Here is a 12,631-nt window from a genome sequence, read left to right as displayed (position 1 = left end):
AGGCAAGATCACAGCAAGTTTGACGTCAGCCTGTGAGATCCTGTTTCAGACAACAAGACTGAGAAGACCAAGATAAGGGCACCTAAGTAATTCTGGACTTGCAGGGACATTCAACTGCCAGTTTTTACAAAATCCACTCCAGACCCCCTGGAGCAAGTTTCATAGCCCTAAACCTATAGCCATATAGACTTCAGGAAAACCAGAGCGTGGCATACCACCCCATGATGAGGTCACCACCAGTCCCCAACTGGAAGCAATTACCCATGTCAGAAATGGAGACTGTCCCCCAAGCAGGGACCCTGAGCTCATGACAGGAGCCAAGTTGTTACCTCAAGTGCAATGGCTCTCACAGACCCCTCCTGAGATAACCACTACACCTGGGAAGACAGGCTCTGTTCCTGCTAACTGTAAAATCCCACCTGTGGGTTGGATTGTGGGTGCAGACCATACTGCACCGGGACTACCTATGCCTCAAACTACAGAAGGCCAACCCTTCCTTGCCTTTGTTTCTGTAAAACCCGTTTCTTTCAGCCTCTCGAAGGCAGGTCCACAGCTGCCCTGTGCTCCCCAGCGCGGCCCTACTGATTAGGGCCCTGCCCTGCCCTTCCTCACTGCTCCTCTCCTTGACCGGTGTTTGAGACGCGGCTGGGCCTGCTCTCGGAATCCTGGACCCGAGCTTTCGCGCCGACGCTGTGGGACTTTCTTCCCGGGTAAACAGCACTCCTAGGGAAGGGATCCCTCAAACTATCCGCCCCAGGGTCAGAGTCCCAACATCGCCCAGCATCTTCCTTGGGGAACCCCGACCCCCGGGACCCCGCCTGCTCCCCAAGTACCCAGGCCCGTCCTCCCCGGACCCCGCCAGCTCCTCCGACCGCTGTCCCACGGATTCTGGGACGGCCAAGCCTCGTGCCCGTCACCGCGTCGGCTCTGGCGGATGAGTTCCCGAGGCAGGGCGCGAGGGGCAGCGCTTCCGCTCACCTGGGGCCGGAGGCGCGGACGCCAGCCGGGAACCGAACCTCTTGGCAGCCGGACACCCGGGGACCCCCAGAGTACAGCCCTGGTGCGCCGCGCCCGCGGTCCAGCGGCGACTCCTGCGCCTGCGCGGACGCCGGAAGCGCGCGGCGCATGCGCACGGGCACCGGGAGCGCGAGGGCGCACGCGCACGGACACAGGAAGCGCGTGGCGCATGCGCACGGACACAGGAAGCGCGTAGCGCATGCGCACGACCCCGGAAAGCGAAGCCGTAGCGTTTTGGTTCCCGGCGGCTTCCTCCCTGGCTCTGCGCGGGACTGCTGAGGGCTATTTCTCGGTGTCTCTTCTCGCCTGGAAAAGAGCGGCCGGGGGCCCGCCGATGGACCGCGCGACGCGCGTCGCGGCCGAGCAGCACTTGCGCGGCGCGGGGGGCCGGGTCCCGGGCGGTGGGCGGGCGCCGTGCCGCGTCGCCTTCATTCCGGACCCCTGCGCCTTCTCGTACGCGGACTTCGTGACGGGCTTCCTGCTGCCCAACCTGCCCTGCGTGTTTTCCAGCGCCTTCACCGAGGCCTGGGGCAGCCGGCGGCGCTGGGTGACGCCCGCGGGCAAGCCCGACTTCGAGTACCTGGTGCGCGAGTACGGTGAGGACGGCAGCGCGGAGGGCAGGGGCCACTACCCCGGGACCCTAGGGTGTAAAAGCCAGCTCCCCAGGAACGGTGGGGAAGGGAAGGGCAGCGCCCAAGACGTACGCTGAGACAGTGGGGATACAGCGGGCCGGAGCCCAGGACGGCAGGGACGTGAGGGCAGTACCCTGGGACAGTGGGGACAGCGAGGGCCGCCGAGGACATCCGGGACAGAAGGCCAGAGAACACAGAGGATCAGTACTCCAGGAAGAGCCGGGGAACAGAGGGTCAGTGTCCTCAGGACAGCCAGGAGGGCTGCGATCAGGAGACATCCTCCAGGCCAGCCAGGGCGAAGCAGAACTAGGGATGGTCCAGAACCGAGGACCATGGTGGGCTGTGGATGTCCCGCCAGCTGCGGAGCTAACTGTGGCCGGTGGGGCAGGGCTCCCAGAGGACTTCACCATGTCTTTGTCGCCCCTCTCGCCGCAGGAGATGTGGTGGTGCCGGTGGCGAACTGCGCGGTGCAGGAATACAACTCCAACCCCAAGGAGCACATGCCCCTGCGGGACTACATCGCCTACTGGCAGGAGTGCGCCCAGCATGGTGGCTCCTCCCCGAGAGGCTGCCTCTATCTCAAGGATTGGCACCTGTGCAGGTGCAGCCCTGCCCAGAACCTTGAGCCCGGCTCTCCGCACAAGCCGGTGTGCAGGGGGCCTCCAGACCACCCCCCACCGCGCCCCATGCTGCCCCCGGGCCACGTGTGCAGTGTGGTGGGCTTGCCCTGCTCTGTGTGGTGATGGCCCAGCTTCCTAAAAGTCCAGGGCCTGGCTCTTGTTTTGTCCTCTGGAGAGCTAGGCTGTTCCCCCTTGCTTGGACTGCACTGCATTCTCCCCGTACTCCTGCCCCTGCTGGGCACTCCGTCAGGCACATGGGCTGTGGAGTGAGGCCAAGTTCCTGCCCACCGTGCAAAGCCACTCTCAGAACGCACTCGATACCCTCCTCACCCACCCTCACCTGCCGTGTAGTCTCTGGCCCAGGATGTGGGACTGAATCGAGCTGGTGCTCTGCAGTTACTGACTTTGTTTAGGTGCTGTGGGCCCAGTAGAAACTGCAGACTTGGAATGTTACTTTTTCTCAAGCTAGCAGTGTGTGGCCTGGTTCTTTCTTGATGCTGGACTGTGCTCCTGGGCCATGGTTCCCAGTCAGCTGTATCGTGCTGGAAGTGGCCAGCAGGGAGCAGTGAGCTTTCTTGCTAAATTGTAGTAGTTGGCCAATCAGATGGGTCACTTTTTCTTTTTTCTTTTTGTTGCTGGAGGTTGAACCCAGGGCTTTGCTAGTGCAAAGGACACACTATTCTAATGGCCTTTAAAGTGCAACACGGATGTGTCAGGTCAGAAGCCCATGCTAAGCTCAGGGACATGTGTACTTCTGTCAGCATCTTTGCCGGTCCCGAGGCCTGGCCCACGTCATGTGCACTGTGGGTGTGTGCCACCTCGCTGCCACATGTGCCGCTCGTGAGTGCAGATACCACTGTGGCACAGCTGTGCTTTGGGGCTTGGGTGAGCGAGGAAAGTGGGCTTTTGTTTCTTGGCGTATTTCCCAAGCATTGCTTGGAGGTAGTTATGCTGCAGGATTGCTCATTGGGTGTTTGAAGTTCAGTTTTTCACTATGTTCTGCATCTTACCTAAAGAGACAGCTGAGGCATGACACTGAGCAGGGTTTCCAGTGGGTGGATAGAAGCTCACTGGGTGCGCTCTGAGTGGCACAGCAGGAGAAGGAAGCTTGGTGTTGTCCTGGGACCATGAGTGGCTTGTTGCTGTGAGGACTGCATTCCGTCACCCCCACCATCTCTGTGCAAGTGCAGGTGGCTGAGCTGCGTCAGGGGCTCGTCCTTCTGGGAGCTTGGGGTAGGGTACATGGGAGTACAGGCATTCCTCAGCCTGGTCCTGCAGTTCACAAACTGGTATGGTGGGACATCCACGAGGGTGTCCTGTGTCACCAGTGGCCAGACTGCTGAGGCCTGGGGGTTGTGCCAGGTCCCCGCCCATCTGAAAGCTGCCTTCGCTGTTCAGACTCTCTGACTTGAGGGGATTTGGCCCAGGCCCCCGGAGCTGTCGGCAGCCCTGGGGTCAGATGCTCTTGGGTGTCGTGGTGCCGCTGCAGCCTTGCACTCCACAGGGACTCCTCTGCGGAGGGCCTGGAGGCCGTGTTCACCCTGCCTGTGTACTTCTCCTCGGACTGGCTGAATGAGTTCTGGGACGCCCTGGGTGTGGACGACTACCGTTTTGTTTATGCAGGGCCTAGGGGCACCTGGTAGGTGAGGGCTGGGCTGGGCTGGGCAGAAGGGTCAGACGTATAACCGCCCCAGCTTGCAGGGGACAGACTGGAAACTCTCTCCCAGGTCCCCGTTCCACGCCGACATCTTCCGCTCCTACAGCTGGTCGGTCAACGTCTGCGGGAGGAAGAAGTGGCTGCTGTTCCCGCCTGGACAGGAGGAGGCCCTGAGGGATAGCCGTGGCAGCCTGCCCTATGACGTGACCCTGGGGAACACCTACCCACAATCCGCACACCTGCAGAGCAGCCTTCCACTGGAGGTCACACAGGAAGCAGGGGAGATGTTATTTGTGCCCAGTGGCTGGCACCACCAAGTGCACAATCTGGTGAGGCAGGCTTGGGTGCCTGCCCCTCTGCTCTCAGTGTCACTGGCAAGGCCCTGTACCTCCTCACCTCCCAGAGCCTTGTGCCCAGAGGGGTCCCCACTCTGAGCCCTCATCCCTATTGGGCTGCCCCCATTCCCCTAGAGGAAGGCTGAGTGCAGGTGTGTTCCTACACCATGTGTACTGCACTGGGCCTGGCATGGAGGCCACATGGAGCTCATGCCCTGAGTGGGCATTGTTGCCACTGCTGCAGGCTCGTGGGTCACTTGAGCCTTGCCCTGCAGGATGATACCATCTCCATCAACCACAACTGGGTCAATGGCTTCAACCTGGCCAACATGTGGCACTTCCTGCAGCAGGAGCTCCAGGCTGTACAGCGGGAAGTCAGCCAGTGGAAGGATTCCATGCCTGACTGGCACCACCACTGCCAGGTGGGTGGCGTGGCAAGTTGCAGCCAGGCCAGGCTGCAGACTCGGGCTGCATGGTCAGTGGCCATGGAACCCCTGTCACGGGCCCCCAGCTTGTCTTTGAAGACCATGACACTCACCTGCCTCTCCTTTCTGGCCTAGGTCATTATGAGAGCCTGTTCGGGGATCAACTTTGAAGAATTTTACCACTTCCTTGAGGTCATCGCAGAGAGGCGGCTCCTTGTCCTGGGCCAGGGAAAGGAGGGGGTGCCAGGGTGTAGCATGGGCCTGGGGCTGGGCCTCCAGCAGGCTGTATTTGACATTGGCCGCCTCGCGGAGGTGCTGGCCTCTGTGGTCGCACACCCCGACTTCCAACAGGTGGACACCAGCACATTCTCTACCAGGCCACAGGATCTGCTGAGGCAGCTGCAGGATGCCCTGGGTTCCACTGAGGCCCTATAATGCTAGCAGGCACAGGGAGAGGGTAGCCTTGCCTAGGGCCTGCCTAAGGCCCTCCTGGCCCTGTGGTAGACGCAGTGAGCCTCCTGCAGTCTCGCCAGTCCTCCTTGGGGCTCCAAAGTGTCTGTCCCTCTGGCCTACCATAGCCCACCCAGGACTCAGGCCCCCTGAGCGGCAGATGTCCAGGCGGCGGTCCTAGGGCCACTTTGTGGCTGGGCTGTCTCTAGGTCACAGGCACATGTGTTGCCTGTCCTCTGTGTCCTCTGAACTCTGAGGGAGGAGTGGGTACCTGTGCAGGTGGAAACTGGCTCACAGTGCTGGGCAGCTGGGTACCTGGGATGGGGCTACCCAGGAGGCCTGAGGCCATGTACTAGTGCATGCTGTGGCCCCAGCGGCAGGTCTGCTCTCGCTGCACACAGTAGGTGCTGTCGTTGTGCACAGTGGTGCTCTGGAGATGCGTATAAGCCACTCCCAGCCCACCCATACTGCTTGCTACTTTCGGCTCCCACCCGTTCTTGGCCCTGACTCTGGCGTGGAGGGCAAGGCATGGTTCACATGGAGGGCTGGGATGGAGTGGATTTCTCAGGGCCCCTCCAAGCCCCAGCTCGAGGCACCTGGGACCCCATCCTGCAGTGGGAGTCCGGGTCTGCCCCATCCTTGGTGACCTGCAGCCTGTCTCTGCTAGGGGGCCCCCTCAGAGCAGGAGGATGGCAGCTCACCCATGAGGTGATGTCCTGTGTGTTGAGCCTGGAAGCCCAGAAGGGCAGGAGCTTCTTTTGTTCAATAAATTATGCTAGGGGCCATGGAAAGTGACTGGTATGCCTCACAGAGTGCCCCCAGCTGCCTGGGTGTGGGCACTTCTGTGGCCTGAGTCCTAGGACAGTCTCTGGAATTGCAAGCCTTCCTGCCAATGCAAAGGTGCTTTTCTCGGCCCTCTGCACCCCACAGGCCAAGGCTGGGGCTTTTAGGACAGGAAATCGGGAGCAGGAGTGGCCGCTACAGAGGAGCTGGGGCCCAGGGTCTGGTGCTGGGCTGTCCCTTCACCACCCTGGGCACACCTTGAAAGGAGCTCCCCTGGTACCCAGGACCCACCTGCAGGGCGGCACTTACCTATGAGCTGTGGTCTTACATGGGCCAGACAGTGGCACAGTCAGAATGTGAGGAAAAAGGTTGTGGCAGTGCTGAGGAGGTGGGCACCTGAGCTGGCACCAGCCTGCCTGTCTGCCCTGGCTGTCCACAGGGAGCAGGTCTCCTCCTCTGGGCGGTGTCACTGATGAGCTGCTGGAACTCAGTCCTTGGGCCACAGGTAGATGTGCCCCGGAGAAAAGGGCTTTCAGTGTTGGGACGTCAGATCAGTGCCAGCCAAGTGACACTTGTGTCCTTCCTCTCAGTGCCTGTCCTGAGTGTGCTGGCCCAGTGTTCCCACACAGCACTCCCAAGCAAAGAAGAGGAAGACAGGACAGCGAGGTAGCACAGCAGTCTGAAGCACCTGCTTAGGCATCGTAGGGGTCCACGGTCCTTCCCCGCACCATATGCCACACCAGCGAAGCCGTCAGGGAGGAAGATAAATCCACCAAGGTCCCAACACCACCCAGGGCTTCAGTCTTGCCTTTGCACATCTGGCCTGAGGAGAGGAGTCGGGGTCCCCATTTAGAGCCACACATGGCTTTGTGGGCCAGCTCCACTCACCCCCTTAATGCCAGGCTGACAAGGGCTAGAAGGTGGTGTGCAGGGCAGCGGTCACCAGACACACCCTGCACAGAGATAGTCTGAGGCGACATTGGGGGAACAAGGTCACCCTCACTGCTTCCTAACATAGAGCAGGCGGAGCAAGGGGCATCCCACATGAGCCCCACAGGACAACTGCTGTCATGGTGCCTGGACCTCTGCTTCCCCAACACTGCCACAGCTTCTGTGAAGCATGTGCCCAGCATCAGTCCAGCCTTGGGCTGGCCCTCCTGATTGCTGATCATATAGCTGAGTTGCTGTTAAGTATGTGGTCCTAGTCTTGCCTTAAAATTTCTTGCTCCCTCCACATCCTTGTCACAGAAACATAGCACTTGATAGCCACAACTTCAAAAATGTTTGTTTTAGAGGATTTGATCCCGGGCCAACTGGCTCTGAGGGCAGGGAGGGTCTAGCGAAAACCAGAAGCCAGGAACCAGGGAGGACGCAGGAGGGGAAGAAACCCTTCCACATTACACCCCGACCAACCCAGGATGCGCCACTCATCCGTCATCGAAGGTGACTCCGTGATTGGATCACCTTCCAAAACTTCTCCCTTCAAACCTTGAACATTCTAGATCTAAACCAGGAGGTTCTGTTCCTGACTCCCAAGAGTCAAGTCCAGCTCATCGTGCAAAATGCAGAGTCCATCTCTAAGTCAGGGTTTAACAGTTCCATCATTACTGAAAAGTCTTAAGTCCCAAGTGTCTTTGAGGCAGTAGTGCGTGGAGAAGGGTCTGGGCCCGAAAGCTGCCCACTTGGGGCCCAAGAAGCAGAGACAAACCCCATGAGGTCACATCCCTGTGACTCACCTCCACCCCGTCCTGCCCCCCAACAGCAAGTGGTCTGTGGTGCCTGTATGGTCCAGTCACCTTCCAAAAGCCCCACCTCCAGACATAGACATTTGGGGACACACGGAACCTAAACTAACACGCTTAGCATACTGTGGTGCACATGTTCCTCTTACAACTAACATGCTTTGCCCAAGGAAGTGTTATTCTGGAGAGTTTTGCGGTGGTGGTTCATGTTGACAGCTACCTGTGATGCACTCACCAAATCCCACCCTGGAAGAGCACCGGGGGGCAGGGATGGGTGGTTCAGACCCTTGAAGGATTCACAAAAGGAATCACCTTTTGGTCTGTGAGCTAGGAGAGGCTGCATTGCCAGCATCTCCCTCTTGCAGTTCGGTGCTGCTGGGTCCATCCCAGCTCCTGGCCCGGAAAGTAAGGTGGCAGACTGTGGAAACATGGATGAGCCCCGCCCTTGGGTCAGGGTGAGATGATGGATGCAGTGTGGGGTGAGTTTGGTCCCCATCTAGGAATGGGATTAATAAAAATAACAGGCTGGGAATATAGCTTAGTGGTGTAAGCACCGACCTGGCAAGTGCAAGGTCCTGAGTTTTGATCCCTGGTACTGCCAAAAATAAAAATAACAGCAAAATGCAGGGATGCTCATGACTGAATGTAAAGTGAAAGCAATATAGTGATCCCCCTTACCTGTGGTTTCAGGTCCCCTTAACAAACCCTGCTCCAAAAATAGGATACATCCATGTAACCTATGGCATATGTATTATATTATACTCCATTTTATTGTTTCCTCACTGCCATATTTATAAGCCACTATAGGTATGGATGTATAGGAAAAGATTATACAGGGGCTGGATTAAGTATGGCTTTAGATGTCCCTGGTGGGCTTGTAACAGACTGCTTGTTACCAGTGGAAGCTGCTGTGTGGGGGGAAGGTGGGCCCACATGTGGCAAAGGACACATGGTCACCCTGAGCTCCAGGTGTTGAGGAAGGGTGCTGGCGGCACTGAGACCCGTCTTCTCCAGAGCCAGCTAAGGTGTTCCTTGGGGTCCAGGTGAGGGCTCATGTACAGAGAGCTGCGCAGTACATGGGCCCCTGTGTGCTCACAAGCAGCCTATGCATGCTTATGCCTGGCCTGGTACATGCACACTCAAGGTAGGAAAAGCACTTCCTGACTGGCCAGGGCCTGCCTCCTGGGCACTGCAGCCCAGAGTAGAAATGCCTTTTCCGCCTGCAGGTGGCCTCTGGCCTAGAAGGCAACGGCACAACTGTGTACATGCCAGGTGTGTGTCCCTATAACTTACAGATGTGTATTGCTGGTAGAAGTCTGAAGGAGGTGGGTGTAAGCAAAGCATAAGGGGTGAGATGATGGCAAGGATAAAGAAAGAGGACCAGGGACCTGGGACTGCACCCCTGGGACTAGCTCGGCTACCTCCAGGGTTGGTTTGCTTTGATTGGTCAGCAAGACATGCAGGGGAGGGGTAGCTGAGGAACTGTTAACTATAGAAAATGGGTGGATAAGGGGTTAAATTAATGAGGAACCAAATTGCTCTACACAATGCCTGTATTTAAATAATAGCAGATGCTATCTTGCCTCACAGTTGCCTGGTTATTAGTGTTCCACCCATAGCCAGGGCAAAGTGAGGTCTCTCAGACGGGGTGGGAGGGTGGGGTGAGGCCCTAATCTGTCACATAGCTTGGTCCCCAACAGATAGGGACTCAAGCCTTTGAGTCAAATGAAGAGAACAAGGTTAAAATAACAAAGCCTAAATATAGTCTTGCTCTTTCTTCTCTTCTCAGCTTTTTCAAGACAAAATTATAGAAAATAATAACTGAGTTACATTGAACTTGTAGTTTTTACAGATCTAATACATATAATATTCAAAATGTAGAAAATAATTAAAGGGCTGGTGAGATGGCTCAGTGGTCTAAAGCACCTACTTAGAACAAGCTTAGCAAAGCACAGGGACTACGGTTCAATCCCCCAGCACCACATGCCAGCCAGCCCTGCCCTCTGGTGGGCTGAGCTGGCCACACACACACACACACACACACACACACACACACACACACAAATAAAAAAAAAATAATTAAAAATCACACATGACTATAAAGCCGTAGAAGGATGTAGAACTATGTAGGGCAATGTTTCAGATTTTGAGTTTTTTTTTTTTTTCTTTTTCTTTTTTGAGACACAGTCATGCTATATAGTTCAGGCTGGCCTTCAGCCTCCCCAGGGCTGGGGTCTCGGGCCTGTGCCATTCCTGCCTGGCAGGCAGTGCTTCCATACTGCGGTCGGTCTGAATGCATAGCTGATTCTGATGAGAGGCAAGCACTTAACAGTTCTTCTGGCAGTGCATACAACGTGATGGAGCAGGGTCACGGAAGAGGAGCCATGAATGCTAGGTCAGAAAATACGCAGTCAAACAGAAGGAGAAGATAGTCACTTATTCCAAAAGAAATCAGTAAAGAAAAATAGGGTTAAAAGACACAGGAAAAAAAAAATAGAAAACATAAAATGGCAGACACAAGTCCAACTATCAGCAATAATATTAAGTCTGAGTTATTTTAATCCAATCAAATGGAAAAGATTGCAGACCAAAACCAGAAACTCCACCTTTGAAGTGTCTTCAGATTAAGGTACAGACAGAAGGCTAGCGCTGTGACTCGGTGGTAGTGAGGAATTGTGGGTAGTAAGTACATTACAATATTCAGAACAAAGAAATGGTCAAAGGAAACTTGTAATGTTTCCTTTGGATGGCGGGGCTGCCTTGACCTAGTGAGCACATTTCTGGGGCACATCTCCAGACCCCTCCTGTGGTAAAGTCAAATACAAATGTGTGTCCCCGAGCACCTCCAGGGCACGCCCAAGGGTGTGGTGCACTGGTGAGCACTCGCCTCTGTGACCTGCAGTCTCCGCCTCCCTCCCTGTGCCATGTCCTGGAGAAGGTCCAGTGGGGCAGACCCCTGGAGTGCAGGTCAGGCTGGAAGCCAGGTGGAGTCCATGGGCACCCCAACAACCTTTTGCCTTTTAACAGTGACAGCATTTACAAGCAGCTGGTGCTGTGGACGGGAAAGGAGGGAGGGCCCTGGGTGCAGAAGTGTCCCTGGCAGCTGTCTGGCTTCAGTCTGCCAAGGGACTGCTGGGATACATGGTGTGCAAAGCCAGCACACCCAAGATTCCTCGAGAATACTCAAAGTCTAAAATTGGATTGAGCAAATAAGGTGCAGGAGTGACCTGAAGACAAAGTCACAAGTTACGTAACCCAACCAAGGGTGGCTAAAGTGCCTACTCAAAAGCCCATACCTCTGTGATGAGACGTGAGATTTCAGAATTCTGAGTTTGTTTTTCCTGGGTATCCAATATGGAGGCTGAGAACAAAGGTGAGGAGTAGGAAAGGTCGGCTGAGGGAAAGTTCCCGAGAGAAAGGAGGAAGTCCCTGAAGTGATCATCATGGAGGCTTCACCCAAAGATGCTTCACACAGAGAACCACAGACGAGTGCGGCAGACAGGAATACAAACAGCTGCTTGGCTCCAGTGGATCCAGCCTTGGGAGGCTCATAGCAGGGTGGATGGTGAGGTCATTAAGCTTAGCTCCCCCACCCCCAGCTTCGTTATGTAGCATCTTGTATTGGTACACTGATTCATGTAATGATAATATTTATCGTTAGGAGTTTGCAGCGGAACACGGTATGTCTTACCTCTCTATTTCCCCATTCCCTTTCCCTCCCTTTAACTCCTCTTCCTCTCCTTATTTGTACGAGTTTTGTTTCTGTTTTTTTCCTCTATTCTTTATTATTGTCCCCCACCTTTCCCCTTCTCATCTGAACATTTTCTTCCCATTTCCCAATACCTGTTACACATTCGGTCCTTACATACGCATTCAGCTTATCACACCAGAGCAACCATGCAGTATTTACACATGTGTCAGATTTATTTCATTTGAATATGGTCTCAAGGTACATCCATTGATTCGACCCAGACCTCAGGCTGGGGGTGAGACTGCCTGGGGCCCCTGAATTTTCATTTGACCTAGAGCCCACACCCGACCTGAATGAGACTGTCTGGGGCCCGCTGGATGTTCATTCAAGCCAGTGCCCAGGCTCAGCATGTGAGTGGAACTTCCTCCATCAGACAGGCCCAGTGAGGAACCCTGTGGCAGAACTCCCTGCAGAGAGGCTAGAGGCAAGACCCACTTAGCTGATCCAGGGGCAGAACATCTTGCCAGAGTGGCATAGCGGGTTCACCTCCAAGGGCTGCAGCAGGAGGAAGTGGAGCACAGCAGCCAGACCCAAGCCACACATGCCTAGACGAGTTTGAACTTGGTAGATCCAGACCTGGTGCTAAGGTAATAACTCTACCAAAGCACTACACCAAAGGTCAGAAGACAGTGCTGTACAAAATGACAAAGAGAAGGAACAAAATGCATTTTCAGGCCCCAAGCCCACTCAGAACAAATGCAGGAGACAACAGTGTAGAAGAAATTGGAAAGCACACACCTGAAATCTCTGAAATAATAGTGTGGGAAGTAAAGAAACAACTGCAGAAAGGTATAGAGGAAATCAGATCAGAAATAATTTCTGTGCCAGCCTACCATGCTGGCCCTGACCCCAAGGCACGCTGAGATGGCAATTGAGACTGGGCATAGTGGCATGCACCTATAATCTCAGTTCTTGCAAGGCTGTAAAGAGGTGGATCACTATGAGTCTGATCTAGTAGTGAGACCCTGAACACCCTCTAGACCCTTCCCTAAAAGTAAAAAATAAAAATAAATAAATAATAATTTCTGAAGTAAAAAAAGAAATGATAACTATAAGGAACACAGTACTAAATACTTCTAGAGAAGACACTGATAAAAAAGAATAGATGAGAATAGAAAAAAACGATGGAGGGGTCGGGGAGATGGCTCAGTAGAATAAACGCTTGCCTGGCAAGCACAAGGGCCTGAGTTCAATCCCCGGTTCTGCCAAAAAAAAAAAA

At 55.1% G+C, this 12,631-nt stretch overlaps 2 protein-coding genes across 5 annotated transcripts in view; one reads left to right on the top strand and one right to left on the bottom strand.

Annotated features, from left to right (window-relative positions):
• Positions 1-1,094, bottom strand: part of Snap47 (synaptosome associated protein 47) — a 34,566-nt gene extending 33,472 nt beyond the window's left edge. For all 3 annotated transcript variants that reach the window (XM_004647503.2, XM_023707762.1, XM_023707763.1), the window contains exon 1: positions 979-1,094. The gene's annotated coding sequence lies outside the window, so the exon portion shown is untranslated. The remainder of the gene's footprint in view (positions 1-978) is intronic.
• A 141-nt stretch (positions 1,095-1,235) lies between these two features.
• Jmjd4 (jumonji domain containing 4) lies at positions 1,236-7,080 on the top strand. Of its 2 annotated transcripts, none has more exons than XM_023707761.1 (6): positions 1,236-1,613; positions 2,085-2,250; positions 3,774-3,908; positions 4,033-4,255; positions 4,537-4,683; positions 4,822-7,080. In XM_023707761.1, exons 1-6 carry the CDS (start codon positions 1,352-1,354, stop codon positions 5,119-5,121), a joined length of 1,233 nt encoding a protein of 410 aa, XP_023563529.1. In that variant the 5' UTR covers positions 1,236-1,351; the 3' UTR covers positions 5,122-7,080. The 2 variants fall into 2 exon arrangements, with proteins under 2 accessions (XP_023563529.1, XP_023563528.1); XM_023707760.1 differs by having other exon boundaries at positions 3,997-4,255.
• Positions 7,081-12,631: the final 5,551 nt, after the last annotated feature.

The sequence above is a fragment of the Octodon degus genome, unplaced genomic scaffold (assembly GCF_000260255.1).
Source record: "Octodon degus isolate 3935 unplaced genomic scaffold, OctDeg1.0 scaffold00310, whole genome shotgun sequence".
Taxonomy (NCBI): Eukaryota; Metazoa; Chordata; class Mammalia; order Rodentia; family Octodontidae; genus Octodon; species Octodon degus.
Note: the sequence above shows the minus strand (reverse complement) of the source record. Positions and strands in the feature narration are given on the sequence as shown.